Source organism: Trachurus trachurus (assembly GCF_905171665.1).
Source record: "Trachurus trachurus genome assembly, chromosome: 9".
Lineage (NCBI taxonomy): Eukaryota > Metazoa > Chordata > Actinopteri > Carangiformes > Carangidae > Trachurus > Trachurus trachurus.
The window spans coordinates 1,355,092-1,374,734 of NC_139895.1; the positions used below are offsets into that span (position 1 = coordinate 1,355,092).

The 19,643-nt window shown below is 45.3% G+C and overlaps 1 protein-coding gene across 1 annotated transcript; it reads right to left on the minus strand.

Moving 5' to 3' along the window:
* Positions 1-1,493: 1,493 nt before the first annotated feature.
* On the minus strand, positions 1,494-16,910 carry ak8 (adenylate kinase 8; the record flags this gene model as incomplete). Its single annotated transcript, XM_083979797.1, has 14 exons — positions 1,494-1,583; positions 3,104-3,233; positions 3,343-3,423; positions 4,434-4,569; positions 4,771-4,860; positions 5,957-6,079; positions 6,346-6,552; positions 7,610-7,681; positions 7,886-7,967; positions 10,818-10,886; positions 13,544-13,654; positions 15,149-15,198; positions 15,448-15,532; positions 16,851-16,910. 14 exons carry the CDS (start codon positions 16,908-16,910, stop codon positions 1,494-1,496), a joined length of 1,386 nt encoding a protein of 461 aa, XP_083835923.1.
* Positions 16,911-19,643: the final 2,733 nt, after the last annotated feature.

The window sequence follows — 19,643 nt, forward strand, 5'->3', positions numbered from 1 at the left end:
GGCCGGTGGGCAGGAAGCAGCAGCAACAGCAGCAGAGACGAAGACAAAGCGTCCGTCATTCAGCTCGTCAGCAGCCGTCAGGTCCAGTTTCCCTCCCACCGCTGCTTCCTGTTGTCGACAGACGACTTAAAAATAGAGCCGTCAGTCAGAGCACCGCTGGGACCGAGGCGCGGCGCTCCGGAGGATTAATTATAGTCATTTACCAAAATCCTGCCTTTGAAGCCGCTGTGATTGAGCGAGCCGAGGAGCTGACAGACAGAGGGATGGAGATATTTTAACATGAAGGTTTGAAGTAAACGCTGCCGTCCCAAACCGTGATACCTGCTTTTAGATCAGAGGAGACGAGGAGAAGGCTGACAGAGACCAGGCTGCTGCTGTCACTCACACTCACTCATTAACTCTCTCTGTTTTAATACAACACTGAGCGGAGCAACTGTCTCCACGGACACTTCACTGACGAGACTCACAGCTAAAGGACCAGTTCACCGTTTACAGCTGCACCAACACACTCTCACCACGTCTGAGTCCGACTAACAGGAGACAACAGTGAGGTTATATCTGCAGTTAACCCTGAACTGAACCTGAACTAATCACGATCTGGATTTGAACTAATCCTGAATTAAAGCTATCAGTAAGCGATCCGGTGGTTTTGTCTAACTTCCTGTCAGCAGATGGAGTTAGCAGTCCCCGCCCTCGTCCCTACGTCACCACATTCAGGCGCATCCCTTGGCTGCACACACAGAGAGGACTGCCCCTTTATGCCGTTCTCTCTCCTCATTGGATAAAGGTTGTAGGATACAAGGAAAGTTTTCTCCTGGGCTCAGAGCAGAGCAGAGTGACTGACAGACCCGTGTTTCAGACCAAACACTCTATAGAAGTGATTGCTGTCGGAAGATAGAACTATTTAAGACTTATATTAACACAAATATATCACTTACTTCTGCTTAAAGTTAAACCCTCAGTGAAGTCCAGATGTTGCTGCTACAACACTAACAAGTGTTAGCAGCAGTAACATCTACAGTGGAATTGTTGTGCTTTTATTTTGTCAAATGAATCGTCCATTTTTCAGACTTCAACTGGAAAGATCTCAAATAAGAGAAGAGGAGACAGATGTTTTGACTGGTTTTCATGTGAAGCAGCTGAACTCTGAGACACAAACAGGTTCAAAGACGATGTTAGTTAGCCCGAGGCAACACAGAGACAGACAGATAAGCGGTGCATTTATCTGTCATCAGGGTGGAAGAGGAGGAGGAAGAAGAGAAAGAAGAGGAGGAGAAGGAGGAGGTTTGAGCCGTTCCATGGTGCTGTGGTTTGTCTCTAAGGAGTGAGTGACAGATGTTTGACTGGAGGAGCAGAGAGGAGGCTGAGGAGACCAGACTCAGAAGAACAAAACTTTATTTAAATGTGAACACAACCTGTGTGTGTGTGTGTGTGTGTGTGTGTGTGTGTGTGTGTGTGTGTGTGTGTGTGTGTGTGTGTGTTCCCTCCAGGCGTCAGTCGGTGTGTAACCTCGACTCCAGAGCCTCCAACACAGAACGAGGGTCCTGATCAGCATCAACACGAACCGCATCTGGATACACAGACTACACACACACACACACACACACACACACACACACACACACACACACACACACACACACACACACACACACACACACACACACACACACACACACACACACACACACACGCACACACACACAGAGCTTCCATCACTTCCTGTTCCCTCGTCTAAAAGTCTTTCTGGTAAAACCCCTCAGATCAGGTCTGTGGTTAAAGGGGCAGTTCAACATTTAGTCAAATTGGCCCATTGCCATAATCCCTATAGTCATAGCAGTAGGTTCGTTACCTTTAATTGTCGGTGCAAGCTGTTTTTAGAACGGCGGAGCAGAGCCGTGAGCTAGAGTTAGAGGGAAATTCATGTAAAACCTCTGATGCACGTTGCCTTCAGGGACAGTTTTTCATCAACAGTCTCTGTATTTCCCTCTAAAACAACTCTGTGTGGTAACGTTGTGTTATTATCTCATAGCGTGGTGAATGTGCAGCTCACAACTTGTCCACCAGAGCGTTGTGGAGTTGTTGGATTGTGTATTTGATGAGTTTGATGGAGGGAAACCAAGAAATCCCATAATGAGCCTCCGTAGCGCAGCTCTGAGCAGCTCACGGCTCTGCTCCGCCGTTCTAAAAACAGCTTGCACCGACAATTAAAGGTAACGAACCTACTGCTATGACTATAGGGATTATGGCAATGGGCCAATTTGACTAAATGTTGAACTATCCCTTTAAAATAAAGCAGCTGAAAGCAGTGAACTTGTGTTTTATGCTGCGTTCAAGACAACTCGGAAGTCAGAAAAAAAAGAGCTCCGAGTTGTAAAAACTGAATTGAACGGCGTCGAACTCGGAAATTACAGGTTGGAAACTCAGGTATCATATCAGAGCTCCGACTTTCTGACTTGACGTCACGACAACATCAAAACATGGCGTCCCTCGTCTTAAACGGTTAGAATTTAGACATTTTAATTCATTTGTTGAGGTTTGAATGCATATTTTTGTGTATTATTGCAGTAGCCTCTATGAAATACGTTTATATTAAGCTGTGATTGTTGTATGGTGTGAAATTGTGAAATAAGGTTGAACTGTTATCAAGGCTGTAACATTATATGTGCACTCATCTGCAGCGTCTCCTCTCCTCCAAAATAAACATCATTTACTGCTGCATTGATTTTTCATATTCAGTGATGAGCCACAATACGACAAACTTCCTTCAGGTATCCAGGTTTTTTTTCTTCCTGCAGAGTTCCTGCAGCGTGAACGCAATGATGTCGGAAGTCGGGAATTTTCGAGTTGGGAATTCCGACCTCAGAGTTGTTATGAACGCAGCATCAGTCTCAGCCCTGGTAAAACTCTAAACGTGTGTGTGTGTGTGTGTGTGTGTGTGTGTGTGTGTGTGTGTGTGTGTGTGTGTGTGTGTGTGTGTGTGTGTGTGTGTGTGTGTGTGTGAGTGTGTGTGTGTGTGTGTGTACCTGCAGCACGGCGGTGTGTGTGTGTGTGTGTGTGTGTGTGTGTGTGTGTGTGTGTGTGTGTGTGTGTGTGTGTGTACCTGCAGCACGGCGGTGTGTGTCCTGTGCTGCCTCAGAGAGTGTGTGACAGAGTGTGTGTGGTCGTCTGGTCTGGTCTGCAGCCGCTCCATCACCCGGTCGCTCGGCGCCGGGCGAGTCACCGCGTGGAAGCTGGAGACAGAGAGATGGACAGGTGTGATGCTGCTGTAACCATGGAGACACGCCGTAGTGACTGTCGCCATGGAGACAGGCCGTAGTAGTGACGTGGCGTGGTCTGTACCTCTGTCCGCTGACGGGGTCGGTCGCTCTCAGACTGAGTCTCTCCACACACACGTCGTCGGTCACATCCAGGAAGAAAACCCTGAGGAGAGGTACCATAGTATGTAGTAGTATAATGTAGTAGCAGAAGGATGTATACTATGTAGTACATGTAGTATAGCATGCAGTAGTACCTGTTGGGCAGGTGCGGCGTGTCCTGCAGCCTGGTGTATGCAGTAGTATGTATACTATGTACCGTAAAATTCGGTGTATAAGTCGCACTTTTATTCCTTTTCTTTCCATCTAAAGAGTTGTGTGCAGCTTATACAGCGGTGCACCTATAGACCGAGGTAAATGTCAACCCCGTTTAAAACTGGTATAACAGCGTTCTCAGTGATCAGACTGCAGTCAGATAGAGCTGGAACACCTGAAAGTAGCTATGGCAACCAGGACGGAGTGTGATCCGATGGGTCAAACCACCTCCCGGAGCAGTCGGGGTCGATGACGCATTGTGACCTCATTGAACACAGGTGTAACACACAGGTGTAACACACAGGTGTAAGCGGTGATGCGTCCTGTATCCGCATACGACCACGCGGGCAGAACGGCGTTTCCTGTTATGGTAATGAACGAGACTCATTTGGGTCTGCCATAGTCTCCGACAGAAAATAATATTATTGTTATGGTTTTTTTTAAACCACCGTCTCTCATCTCTGTCAGTCAGCCCCTCCTCCTCCTCCTGCTGGACTCGGTCTCTCTCTCGAGCAGGCGCTCGCAGGCACACACACACACACACGTGCGTATGGAACACTATAAACGCTATATCGCACTATATCGCGCTAAATGTACAGTGTTTAATTGTGTTTTATTTTAAATATAAAATAACAAGAAAGAGCTGCACCGCAGCACAGAAACATGTGGAACTTGTATAATGTTTTTATTACCAAATAGCAATAGAAAACCTTGTTTTCCCAGTTTGAGGCCTCAAAAATAGACTGCAGCTTAGATACCAGTGCGACTTATATTCCTAATTTTACGGTAGTACATGTACCTGTTGGGCTGGTGCAGCTGCAGCCTGGTGTATGTAGTAGTATGTATATTATGTACATGTACCTGTTGGGCTGGTGCAGCTGCAGCCCCTGCGCCTGCTGCAGGTCTCGGGGGAAGCCGTGCAGGACCCAGCCTCTGGCGCTGCAGTCCAGTCCACTCAGACGCCGGTCCAGAAGCTGCAGCACCAGCGAGTCTGGCACTGGACCAACCCAATCAATAACCAATAATCAGTAACCAATAATCAGTAACCAATAATCAGTAACCAATAACCAATAACCAATAACCAATAACCAATAATCAATAACCAATAATCAATAATCAATGACCAGCTGATACCTGGACACCTGGAGCTAGGCAGCTGGTTGGTGCTGACTGTGTGTGTGTGTGTGTGTGTGGTCACCTGGCCGTGCGTCGTCCAGGTACGGTTGGATCTCCTCTCCCAGATCAGACCCGTCGGCGGCTGCAGAGCTCAACAGCCGACCACAGCACACTGAGGAGGAGCCACACCACGCATTAAAGGGATACTTCACCCAAAATTCAAATGTCCCTCATTATCTCCTCCTCCCCCTCATGTGGACTAAGGGCTGGGAGAAGTTTCAGAGTCCTCCGTGGCTTCTCTGAGTTACAGGGGGTCTCGGCGTAGCAGTGCATGTCCATATAACGGTTGAGAACGGAGCTCACTTTTCTTCGTAACAAAAAGACACACCAAAAAATATCCAGATACCTCCACGCTGCTCGTATGTAATGTCCGTCTTGTATTGAAGCCCCTCTTAACAAAGCTCCCACTACAAAACAAGCTTGAAATAAAGACTTATTTAATTTTTTTCTGAACAATGTCTCATGTTGGGGGCTTCAATACCAGAGGGACATTACATACGAGCAGCATGGAGGTATCTGGATGTTTTTTGGTGTGTCTTTTTGGACGAAGAAAAGTGGTGTTCATTCTCAACCGTTATATGGACATGCACTGCTACACCGAGACCCCCTGTAACTCAGAGAAGCCACGGAGGACTCTGAAACTTCTCCCAGCCCTTAGTCCACATGAGGGGGAGGAGATCATGAGGGACATTAGAATTTTGGGTATACCAGTAAATTTCCACGTTTCTCGACACTTACTCGATACCACGATTAAAAAAACAAAACAAAACAAAACAAACAGAACACATGTGATTCTACATTCATACTTAAAAAAACAACAGTTTCACATCAAACTTTCTTGTTTTTAAGCTCCACTGAGCTTTGGCCAGGCCATGCTTGTAAAAGAGATGTTGTATCTCAAGCAATCTGCCTGGTAAAATAAAGATGAAATAAAAAAAATTCTACGACTTCTCAGGCAGAAACATGAAGTAAGAACAGAGTTAACAGGTGATTCTGTCTCAACACCAACAGGAAGTCATGATGTCGTTGTTGCTGCAGAAACCACTCTTTCTTTTATTTTTCATCTCGTACGTTTCGCGCTTACACACGTTTGTCCAAACGCCGCACCAGAGCATCGCCCTGGTACCGAAGCCTTGGTTCTCATGGCAACCCTAGAGTGTGTGTGTGTGTGTGTGTGTGCGTGTGTGTGTGTGTGTGAGTGTGCGTACCGTCCACCATCTTGTATTTCTCCGACAGCAGCCTGGCCATGAGACTCTTCCCTGAGCCCGGTGGACCCAACAGGAGGATTCTGGGAGTTCTGGAGCGATGACGCGTCTGGACGAAGGTCAGCACTGAGGGGGTCGCCATGACAACGACAACAGTCAACAACAACAACAACAACAACAACAACGACTGGCTGCACAGACTGTGTAAGGCAAGGCATCTTTATTTATATAGCGCATTTCATACCAAGGCAACTCAATGTGCTTTACATAAAGATAAAACATTAAAAAAAAGAAGCATAAGACAGAATAAAAACAGAGTTAAAAGCAAGAGCAAATAAAAGTAAAAGAAAAGGTGTAGGTGTTGTTGTTGTTGTTGTTGTTGTGTGTCTCACCGTGCTGGTAGACGTCGGCGTGTGGCTGGTCGCCGTTGACGACCTTCAGGACGTGCTCATAGGCCGATTTCAGACCCGTGACCTCACAGCAGAAACGCTGCAGCTCGGCCAATCGCTGCTGCTGCTGCTCCGGCTGGCCCCGCCCCCTCTCCAGACGCCGAGCCACCACGTCGTCACGCGGCCAGATGAAGGTGTGGTGGTAGACGTCTGCAGACAGGAAGTGATGTCATCAGATTAAAGTCATCATCATCGGACTGAGGAAGATGAAGATGAGTTAAACTGTGTTGTAAATCTCCTCCTATCACGGATGTAGTGGACGACAAAACACCCACAATGCACCGCAAAACTGAGTGAACAAGCGATGTACACTACTTTCTACTCCCGTATGTATCCCACAATGCAATGCGGTCGTGTTTTGCCAGAGTAGAAGAGCAAGCTAATTAGCATGTTAGCTAGGATTTCTTGAGGTTATTTAGCAGTAAACTCTTGGCTCCGTTTGCCTGAGCAGCAGGAGTTGGGCAGCAGCATCCCAACAATAACAGCAGCATTAAATCAATCTGATAAAGAAACTGTAGTAGAATATGGAGGAAATACCAGCTAACCAGCTAAGCTAATAGCCACAGCTAACCAGCTAAGCTAATAGCCACAGCTAACGAGCTAAGCTAATAGCCACAGCTAACAAGCTAAGCTAATAGCCACAGCTCACGGTCGGGACACACAACAGTAGTCGACCAAACCAAACTTCCAATATTTCAACAGTTTATTGTCCGAGAAACACAACCACACAGAATCACATCCTCTAATGTTCCCACAAGTGTTCAGTTTTTATTATTTTATTTTTATGTGTCTGGTTTGTTTCATACATCCATGGTTTGTTACATGATTCTGGGTGCGTCTGCTACGTCACAGCAGTAGGCTAACACGCTAACACGCTAACAGCTGGAGCATCTGCTGACGCAACCACGTTCAGAAAATGACCGTGTAGTGTCCGAATTCTCCTCCCGTCGTTCCCTACATCGTGTGCATGATGTAGTGAAGAGAGAGGGAGGGAGGGATGATTTACAACATGGCTTTAGTTAGTTAGTTTGTCTCCAGGTGAAGACTCGCCTTATCTATTTTCTTTTATTTGATCTTGCTTTTAACTCTGTTTTTTAAATTCTGTTTTATGCTTCTCTTTTTAAAAAAATGTTTTGTCTTTATGTAAAAGCACATTGAGTTGCCTTGGTATGAAATGCGCTATATAAATAAAGATGCCTTGACTTACCTCCGGTCAGTGGATCCACCAGTTTCCCCTGACTCCTCTCCACCAGAACCTCATCAGGAGCCTCCAGCACCACTGACACACACACACACACACACACACACACACACACACACACACACACACACACACAGAGTTTTAATTGTGCGTCCAGTGTGTTTTTTACTTGCTGCAACACCAACTACCTCACAGGGAAACAAATGACGCTGTGTGTGTGTGTGTGTGTGTGTGTGTGTGTGTGTGTGTGTGTGTGTGTGTGTGTGTGTGTGTGTGTCTCACCAACATGTTGAGGCAGCACTCCGACCTGCTGCAGACCCAGAGCCTGAAGACGAGTCTGAGGGATTCCCTCCAGCACCCAGCCCTGCACACACACACACACACACACACACACACACACACACACGGTACAATGACTCCACTTCCTGTTTCAGAGGGACGACATTTACTGTGACACCAACGAACATCAGTCAGAGGCCCAGTTCCAATCCGCCCCTAAAGCCTCCTTAAAGCCCTGAACCCACTGACTGAAGTGACGTCAGCTGTAAGTGACAGAGTGTGAGAGTCTGTGAGGGTCCAGATGCTGTAAACATGAATGGAACAGCACTTACACACTCTGACGACACGTTACCTTGACAACAAAATGTTTTTAACTCCAGTCTTGGGCCGATAATTTACCGTACTTTCAACACGCACAAGGTGTGTGAGGGGGACGGACTCAAAACAAAATGTTCCTGGATCAGATCTGATCAAATCATCATCAATAATCACAAACTGCACGTTAAAGCAGAAGTAAGTGGTCCGGTGGTTTTGGCTAATGCTGCGTTCCAGGCAGGCTTTTGAAACCGTAAATTACAGCTTCAAGTCACAACTTACGACTTTGTAGCGTTCCAGGCAACCCACTCGTGTTTTTCCGACCTGTTTTACCGGTGAAAGTCACTATAACGGCCACTCGTAACTTCTGACCTGTGAACTCGTACCAGATCGAACTGGTACGACTTCACGGTCGGAAAAATACGAGTTTCCTTGAACGCACCATAACAGTCCTCGTCCCTACGTCACCACATTCACGGCGTTCCTTGGCTGCACACACAGCCCTGCATGCCGTTCTCTCTCCTCATTGGATAAAAACTGTAGGATACGATAAATGTTTTCTCTTCGGCTCAGAGCAGAGCAGAGGGACTGACAGACCCGTGTTTCAGTCCAAACACTCTATGTAAGTGATTGCTGTCGGAAGATATAACTATTTAAGACTTATATTAACACAAATATATCACTCACTTCTGCTTTAATACTGACAGTAAACTTATTCTTTTCTTTTTATTTCTGTTTTTTTGTTGTTGCTCCTGTCCATTAACAATAAAGAGAGCGGCGGAGCTCTCTCTGACTACGTGTGGTAATTTTTTTTTTTTTTTTTTTCACACTCGCGTTCCAACGGCATCCCATGTGTTTGACTTCACAACGCTATGAACTGTGGGTAATTCCCCTACCCAAAGTCAGCATCGGTGTGACTTACGGTAAGGGGGCAGTAAGGGCTCATTCACTGACTCACTGACTTGATAGACAGTGGAACAGCCCTCACACACTCACACCCCCCGGCCGTCGAAGCTTCGATTATCAAAATATGATAATCGGGACAGCCCTAGTAGGGAGGAGGGCTGTCCCGATTATCATATTTTGATAATCGAAGCTTCGACGGCCGGGGGGTGCGCGATTGTAACGTCTGACTGGGGGGGGGGCGCTCGATCGTAGCGGAAATAATGACAGTAATGGCAAACAAACACTGCATAGCTCCACAATCAGGCAGGTTTCCAGGGGAGCGTGCCTATGTTCCCACTGGACTCTCTCTACCTATCTGGACTCTTTTCTTCATTGCCTAAACCCAACCAATGGCGGGACCATAGGGCTGAGGGAACATAGGAATGACCCCATTTCCAGGATGCCAAGTCGCCAACTCATTTTAATGTACCAATTGTCGATGAGAACCGGTGTCAAAAAAGGAAAAAAGGAAGAAGAAAAAAAACAATCGATCACGGACTTAAAGATCGATTACCATGGCAACGAACGAAGCTTCGAAGCTTCGATTTTTTTGGGTCAGCCCTCCTCCCTACATAGTGAATTCAATATAGTGACTCACTGGTCAAATGAAAAACACTTTCGGACATATTCCGTTGCAAAATTAAAACGTTCCGACTGTGATCGTAACGGCCGGTGCTACTGCTGCATTCTGGGAAACTTGTGTATATATGTGTGTATAGACAGAGAAGGAAGAGAGATAGAGGGATAGAGAGATAGAGGGATATAGAGAGAGAGAGAGAGAGAGAGAGAGAGAGACAGGTGCAGTAATGGAAGTGACAGCAGGGGGCGGAGCCTGATGCCACCTGTCAATCACTGACACACACACACGCTCCCTGGTGTGTGTGTGTGACGAGTGTAGCCCGCGGCCAAAAACAGCCATTAGCTGATCAAAGGAGCTGCTAAACACACACACACACACACACACACACACACACACACACACACACACACACACACACACACACACACACACACACACACAGTCTCACACACACACACACACACACACACTGAACTAAACACACACACACACACACACACACTGAAGCTAAATGCTAAACGCTGCAGGTTGGAGACGGAGAGAAGCAGCTGTTTGTAGAGTTTAGAGGAACAATCACACACACAGAGACACACAGAGACACACAGACACACACACACACACACACACACACACACACACACACACACACACACACACACACACACACACACACACACACAGACTCTAACAAAGGCTCTGCATGAATCCTGACAGGAGGAAACAGACGAGTTTTCAACTCTGAATGAAAAACTACTTGAGCCAGAAGAACACACACTGTTGTGTTGTTGTTGTTGGTCTCTGACAGGAAACAACACAGCTGATCCCCAGAGAGACACACGACTACAACACAACTACAACACAACTACAACACAACACAACACAACACAACTACAACACAACGCTGCTCGGCCTGATGGGAGTTGTAGTACGGCACTGAGAGACAGAAGAGGAACACCCACTGACCCCTCATTGCTCTCATGTGTGTGCTGGTGTGTGTGCTGTTACATGCTGTATCCATGGCAACGCGCAGCAACGCAACCCACTACTTTTAGAGAGATGATGATGATGATGATGAAGATGGAGGAGTGACCTCACCCGGTTGTAGCAGTCGACCTCACTCAGTCTCTGTTGAACCAGTTTGATCAGCAGCTCATCAGGAAGCTCCTACACACACACACACACACACACACACACACACACACACACACACACACACACACACACACACACACACACACACACACACACACAGGAAGCAGGATTAGTGGAAACTCTGAGTATGTTGAGCCTGAGACTCTGAGTTTTCCGTTTCAGAGAGCCAGATCAGCGTAATGCTGGGTCAGTCGCTATGGCAACAAGCCTGAGGTTGATGCCTGTGCTGAGCGTGGAGCAGGAAGCAGAGACATCGTGTCCTTTAGTGCAGTGGTTCCCAACCTGGGGGGCGGGACCCCCCAAGGGGGGCGCCAAAGATGCAGGGGGGGTCGCGAAGCCCTCTTGATTTTAAGGGGTTTAATAATTTTTATGTAATTAAAATGTTAAATGAATGAGTAGGCTAAGCATTTAATTCATATATGTGACAAAATCAACTAAATTCAAGGGCCACATTAAACATTTATTCCTGTATTTAAATAGATAAACAAATAAATGATAGGCCTATATCAATAGATGATTGAATATCAACAGTTTTAAAACATTAAATACATAATATACAGCAGGACAATATCAGGCACAATGAATTTGGAAAACAGCAACGGAACACTGAGAAAAAACCTGTGTAAAATTACAACATATTCTGCAGAACTTGTACTTTTAAAAACACAATTATGTTTTTAAAAGTACAAGTTCTGAAGATGTTGTAATCATACACAGGTTCTCCTGATTGTTTGTTCCATGCTGTTATTAAATTACTCAAATATAATAAAGTATTTCATGTAAAAGAAGTTACATGTTTACATGTTTTATTTTTCATCGGGGGGGGAAAAAGGTTGGGAACCACTGCTTTAGTGAATGAAGTGAAACTCATTTAAAGCTGTTAAAGAGCGGATCGTTACAGTAGAGCCTGTTGGAGGGTTTATTACCTCTATGACAGAAAGAGCTGTTTCACTACACACCGTACACAACATCTTGTCTTCTCCCGTTCACATGCTTGCAAGTGAATTTCCTCTGTTGCCCTCAGGTCGTCGCTATAGCCGCTTTCCCACTAAAATTAGCAGGTCGACGCAGGTTTTTTAAACGCGGGTCGACCTGCTAACAATCGGCATTTGGCTCCTTTCCCTCCCTGACCAAAATGAGCCGAGTCTGACATTCCTAATCCTATTCCTACCATGTAGGCCTACATCTTATTGGTCAAACATGTGCAACAATATGTATTTATTCACTTTATTCAACTGATCCTTGACAACACTGCACTCCTTGGCATTCTATTCTATTTATTTACTTTATTAAAGCAGAAGTGAGTGATATATTTGTGTTAATCTAAGTCTTAAATAGTTGTATCTTCCGACAGCAATCACTTCTATAGAGTGTTTGGTCTGAAACACGGGTCTGTCAGTCACTCTGCTCTGCTCTGAGCCCAGGAGAAAACTTTCCTTGTATCCTACAGTTTTTATCCAATGAGGAGAGAGAACGGCATGCAGGGCTGTGTGTGCAGCCAAGGAACGCCGTGAATGTGGCGACGTAGGGACGAGGACTGTTATGGTGCGTTCAAGGAAACTCTTATTTTTCCGACCTGTGAAGTGGTACCAGTTCGATCTGGTACGAGTTCACGGGTCAGAAGTTACGAGTGGCCGTTATAGTGACTTTCACCGGTAAAACAGGTCGGAAAAACACGAGTGGGTTGCCTGGAACGCTACAAAGTCGTAAGTTGTGACTTGAAGCTGTAATTTACGATTTCAAAAGCCTGCCTGGAACGCAGCATTAGCCAAAACGACCGGACCACTTACTTCTGCTTTAACTTATATGTTTTTATTGTATGTACTGTGTTTTTTTCTACTGTGCAAGCTGCTGAAATCAATAGCCCCTGGTGGGATTAATAAAGTTGTTTGAGTTGAGTTGAGTTGGGATACTATTATCATCGGAGCAGATTTTATGTTTAGTTTTTGTCATTAGACTTCTCACCGACGGCAGCTTTTTAAACTTTTTTTTTTTTTTTGTGAACAGTTGAGGGGGTCACCATGACAACGACAACAGTCAACAAGTCAAGTCAATTTTACTATTTTATTATGTATAGTTTGTTCTTTATATTCTTATACTATGTTGTTATCATATTATATTCACTGTGTGTCTGTGTAATGCTGCTGCTGCACTGTAATTTATCTATCTATCTATCTATCTATCTATCTATCTATCTATCTATCTATCTATCTATCTATCTATGACAGTGAACGCAGCGTGTGGCTCTGTTATAAGACTAGACGGTGCAGGTTTTCATGTGAGACGGTGTGAGCAGAAATGTTGTACGTAAGTGAACCGAAGCCAAAAGCTAAATGTCTTACTGTTTGATCTGAAGTGGATTACAGTTGAACAAACCAATACAGAGTTATCACATTAGTATAACATATAGTATTACTGTAGTATTTTAAAGAGCTTTTGTCCCATTGTCAGAGTAATATTAGTGAACAGACTTCAGTCTTTGTCCCACGTCAGCTCACACGTTTCAGCTGAATCTGGTGTTTTAACGTGTTCATCCTCCACATACAGGCTCAACACACTCAGGTTGATTCACCTCATTCTGATCGTGTGTGTGTGTGTGTGAGTGTGTGTGTGTGTGTGTGTGTGTACGTGCTGTGTGTGTGTGTGTGTGTGTGTGTGTGTGTGTGTACCTGCTGTGTGTGTGTGTACTGCTGAGCCTGGATGCTGAGCTCTGATTGGTCCTGCAGTAGAGTGTCCGTGGTCACGTGCACAGCTCTCAGGTCAGCGCTCAGCTTCTTGGCCTGATGGACGACAACAACAACAACAACACAACAACATCACAACAACATCACAGGTTGGTTTTTTCACCTTCAAAATAAACTGCAGAGTTGAACTGCGCAAACAAACTGAACTTTCGATTATTGCTGTCTGTTGTATTGTTGTTATACTGTGTCAATACAGCTGTTTTGTGTTGCATTGAGTGTTTGTTATTATTGGTTTATTGGTTTTTCTGGGTTTAGGAATATATATTTATATACATTTATACATTTATATATATAAATATATTTCCTTTGTGTGGTTTTTGATGTATGAAATTAACAGTGCGTAACGACAAAACAAAGACTGACCAACAAAACATATCTTACGTACCAGGAGAGAGACCTGGTTGGCACCCCCAAAACCCCCCCACTAAAACTCCTACCCAAACCGTCACAATGTGTTTCTATGACATCATCATGACATCATGGGATGCCAGGCTGATGAGGAACATAATGAACATAAACCTGTCACGTTCACCAGCATCAGTGTGTTTATGATGATGTCACCTGTCAATCATCAGTGGAGGCGGAGCTTCTGATCAATAACATCCTGCTCAGTTTATGTCTGTGCCCTGATGAAGGCCTATAGAGAATGTGAAGTTACGTCACGCCGTGGGACGTTGGGCGCCATCTTTGGAGGATCGCGGATGTAAACACTTGCTCGTCTCCCTAAAAAAAGTTCCCCAAAGTCGCTTAAAAGTCATCATGGTGGGACAGTACTGCTGCCACAGTAGGATATGCACTAATACCAAAAACAAGATATGTCTGGATCAGTCAGTGGAGGGAGGAAGGCAAGGAGAGGCAAGGCAATTTTATTTGTATAGCCCGTTTTTACAAACAGTTTGTCTCAAAGGGCTTTACATGGCATCGTAACAACATCCTCTGTCCTTAGACCCTCACATCGACTGAGGAAAAACTCCATGGAAAACCCTTTTAACAGGGAAAAATCGGAGAAAGCTCAGGGTGAGCAACAGAGGAGGGATCCCTCAGCCAGGACGGACAGACGTGCAATAGATGTTGTTACAGACAAGAAAACAGTTTACAGTTTGTCACAGAATGTGCGAAAAAAAGGAAATCTGGGTCTTGAATCCAGTCCCCACTCTCTGTTTACGTTTGCGTTCCTCCAAAGATGGCGCTGACGTCCCACAACGCAAAGCGGCGTGACGTCAGCTTCACATTCTCTATACAGTAGACTGAAACGTTGACTACATGACTAAATAAAAGAGCTTCTAGTGAGTGCGGGAGCAAGTGTTGATTTTATATGTTGAGTTTATGCTCTGTGTCATTCCTACGGTGGCCCTGAAGGTCCACATGATCATTATCATTATTATTATTATAGGCAAGACAAGGCTATTTTATTAGTATAGCCCGTTTTTACCAACAGTTTGTCTCAAAGGTCTCAAAGCTTTACACGGCATCACAACAACATCCTGTGTCCTCAGACCCTCACATCCACGGAGGAGAAATCAAACTCACCACAGTGTGTTTCCCAACAGCTGGAGGACCGAGGAGCATCACCCTGGGAACTGGCACACACACACACACACACACACACACACACACACACACACACACACACACACACACAGAGTGAATGATAGCTGTGGTGTGTCCAGTCTGTAGAGTCACAGCTCCCTCTAGTGGCAGCACAGTGGCTCCACTCCTCACTTCAAGCTTCAGGACCGGTGTGTGTGTGTGTGTGTGTGTGTGTGTGTGTGTGTGTGTGTGTGTGTGTGTGTGTGTGTGTGTGTGTGTGTGTGTGTGTGTAATCTCACCGTCTGCACTGCTCCTCTGCAGCAGATTGATCAGGTAGGAGATCGGATCATCAGGCTGATCAATAACCAGACTGGACACCAAGCTCTGGAACACACACACACAGTGAGACCATCTATCTATCTATCTATCTATCTATCTATCTATCTATCTATCTATCTATCTATCTATCTATCTATCTATCTATCTACGGTATCTAACTAACAGTCTATCTATCTATCTATCTATCTATCTATCTATCTATCTATCTATCTATCTATCTATCTATCTATCTATCTATCTACGGTATCTAACTAACAGTCTATCTATCTATCTATCTATCTATCTATCTATCTATCTATCTATCTATCTATCTATCTATCTATCTATCTATCTATCTACGGTATCTAACTAACAGTCTATCTATCTATCTATCTATCTATCTAACAGTCTATCTATCTATCTATCTATCTATCTATCTATCTATCTATCTATCTATCTATCTATCTATCTACGGTATCTAACTAACAGTCTATCTATCTATCTATCTATCTATCTACGGTATCTAACTAACAGTCTATCTATCTATCTATCTATCTATCTATCTATCTATCTATCTATCTATCTATCTATCTATCTATCTACGGTATCTAACTAACAGTCTATCTATCTATCTATCTATCTATCTATCTATCTATCTATCTATCTATCTACGGTATCTAACTAACAGTCTATCTATCTATCTATCTATCTATCTAACAGTCTATCTATCTATCTATCTATCTATCTATCTATCTATCTATCTATCTATCTATCTATCTATCTATCTATCTACGGTATCTAACTAACAGTCTATCTATCTATCTATCTATCTATCTACGGTATCTAACTAACAGTCTATCTATCTATCTATCTATCTATCTATCTATCTATCTATCTATCTATCTACGGTATCTAACTAACAGTCTATCTATCTATCTATCTATCTATCTATCTATCTATCTATCTATCTATCTATCTATCTATCTATCTAACACTCTATCTATCTATCTATCTATCTATCTATCTATCTATCTATCTATCTATCTATCTATCTATCTATCTAACTAACAGTCTATCTATCTATCTATCTATCTATCTATCTATCTCACCTGTAGCAGGTGCAGCAGCTGCTGTTTATCTCCGTACACTGACATCAGAGGAGGGATCCTCAGACCTCCTCCCTCCGTCTCCTCCATGTTTCTCTCTGTTGGTTTGTTTGTTTGTTTGTTTGTTTCCTTCACTTCCTGTTGATCCGTCAAAGGGCGGGAACGGAGACCGACGTCACGTCAGCAGCTTCACCTGTGTGTTTTACTGTCACACACCTGCAGGAAAAGCTCCGTGTCAAACTCCTCTTCACTTTGAAACGGAGAAAAACAACCTTTACCGGCCGCTTCAGGAGCCCGTTGCTATGAGACCTCGGCTTGTTGTCAGGGACGGACGTCATCAGCGCGCGCCACAGACGGGACTGCGGGCTTCTCCTAGCAACCATAAACTGTATCCTGGCAACCGCCTTAAAGTGAAGCGTTCTGTGGACGGTTCGTTTCTGTCGTTGGTTCGTGTTTACAACATTAAAACGTGTTGATACCAGTGTCTAACATCGATCTATTAGTATAATAGTAATATAGTATCAATTTTATTTGTATAGAGAGCCTAAGCGGAAGCAGGAAGTAACGGCCCCATGGGTCCTCAATTCGAAAAAAGGCTCCATAGAAATGAACGAGACTCCAAGATTTATTTTGTGATCCGTTTGAATTGTGCCATGACAAAAAAATATGTCCTCTACCTGTTTAAAACATCACGTTTCATGCCGAGAAATCAGCAGTTTGTTGTAAACTTATTGTAAAATAATATTCCAAAGAATCTGTAACCAGAAAGACTACAAGTTGCGTAGGTGACGTCACACACCAAATGCCGCCCTTTCCCGTGTCAGTTGGTGACGTATTTTTTGTGGGACACAGATCTGTAGTCCGTGGAGCGGTCTTTACACAAAATACATTCTTCTGTTGCCGTTTTACGATAAACTGCTGATTTCTCGGCATGACGAGAAAAACCAAAAGAACAGAAAAACAAAAATACCTGACCTGTCAACAGACAGGGTCAGAGAAATGTCATCAGTGCTACGTCACTGCATAGTTTACGTTTGGTAAAGCGACTGCATAGTTAGGTTTGCACATACCGGTACGTCGCACGATAACAGCAAACGCAGCAGTTAACGGTTGCGTAATCATGACAAATTAAAAATGCTGCCATGTTATAGAACTTAATAAAAGAAAAGAAAATGTAATACAGACTGATCAGCTCATTGTGAAACATAATTTATTGATGTGAATGTGGTGATTTCTGTACAGAGCCCCAGGCAGCGCTGCTCTGCTGTCCAATACACACATGAAGCTTCACTTTTCATTCAAACAAACTAATGTGACTGCTACAATTGTTAGATTTCATCAATGAGACCAACATTTATCTCCTATAAAGAATTTAACCAGCCGGCGGTAAACCTCTAAAAACCTGCGGGTTAGGGTTAGGTTTGGGGACGTCATCTGGTGGTTTGGGAAACACTGACATTTTTCAACATTTTTTAAAAACATTTTATTGACCAAACAACAAATCGATGAATCATTTACATATCAACAGGCTAATCAATGATGAAAATAATCGTTAGTTGCTCGGGTGTAGGACCGTCCCGTCCCGTCCTCTAGCTGCTGTGGAGCTGCTGGTGTTTCTTCAGGTTGTTGGACTGGCTGAAGGCCTTTCCACACTGCCCACACACGTATGGTTTTTCTCTGGTGTGGACACGTTGGTGGGCCGTTAATTTTCCTAAGGTAGTGAACCCCTTCCCACACTGCCCACACACGTACGGCCTCTCTCCGGTGTGGATGCGCTGGTGGGCTGCTAACCTACTGGAGTCAGCGAACGCCTTCCCACACACTTACGGCTTCTCTCTGGTGTGGACGCGCCGATGGATTGTTAACGCTCCGGATTGAGCGAACGCCTTCCCACACTGCTCGCAGCTGTATGGTTTCTCTCCGGTGTGGATGCGCCGGTGGACTGTTAAATTTGAGGAGCAAGCGTAGACCTTTCCGCACTGTTCACAGCTGTATGGCTTCTCTCCGGTGTGGATGCGCCGATGGATCGTTAACTGTCCGGAGCTCTTGAACCCCTTCCCACACTGCTCGCAGCTGAACGGCCTCTCTCCAGTGTGGACACGCCGATGGGCCGTTAAATGTCCGGAGGCAACAAACCCCTTCCCACACTGCTCGCAGCTGAACGGCCTCTCTCCGGTATGGTAGCGCTGATGGATCGTTAACTCTTTGGAGGTAGCGAACGCCTTCCCGCACTGCTCACAGCTGTACGGCTTCTCTCCGGTGTGGATGCGCTGGTGGACTGCTAAATGTCCGGAGGTAACAAACCCCTTCCCACACTGCTCGCAGCTGAACGGCTTCTCTCCGGTGTGGACGCGCTGATGGATCGTTAACTCTTTGGAGGTAGCGAACGCCTTCCCACACTGCTCACAGCTGAACGGCTTCTCTCCGGTGTGGATGCGCTGGTGGACTGCTAAATGTCCGGAGGTAACAAACCCCTTCCCACACTGCTCGCAGCTGTAGAGCTTTTCTCCGGTGTGGATGCGCCGATGGATCATTAACGCTCCGGGTTGAGTGAACCCCTTCCCACACTGCTCACAGCTGTATGGTTTCTCTCCAGTGTGGATGTGCCGGTGGGTCATTAAATTTGAGTAGCGAGCGAAGGCCTTTCCGCACTGTTCGCAGCCGTACGGCCTCTCTCTGGTGTGGATGCGCCGGTGGGCCCTTAAATTTGAGGAGTTAGCGAACCCCTTCCCACACAGCTCACAGCTGTACGGCTTCTCTCCGGTGTGGATCCGCTGGTGAATTTTCAGGGCGGACGCACTTGTGAAGGCGGCGCCACACTGCTCACAGCTGTACGGCTTCTCTCCAGTGTGGACGCGCCGATGGATCGTTAACTCTCTGGAGGTGGCGAACCCCTTCCCACACTGCTCACAGCTGTACGGCCTCTCTCTGTTGTGGACACGCTGGTGGACCGTTAATTGTCTGGAGGTAGCGAACGCCTTCCCACACTGCTCGCAGCTGTACGGCTTCTCTCCGGCGTGGATCCGCTGGTGGATTTTCAGTCCTGACAAGTCGGTGCACGTTGTGCCGCA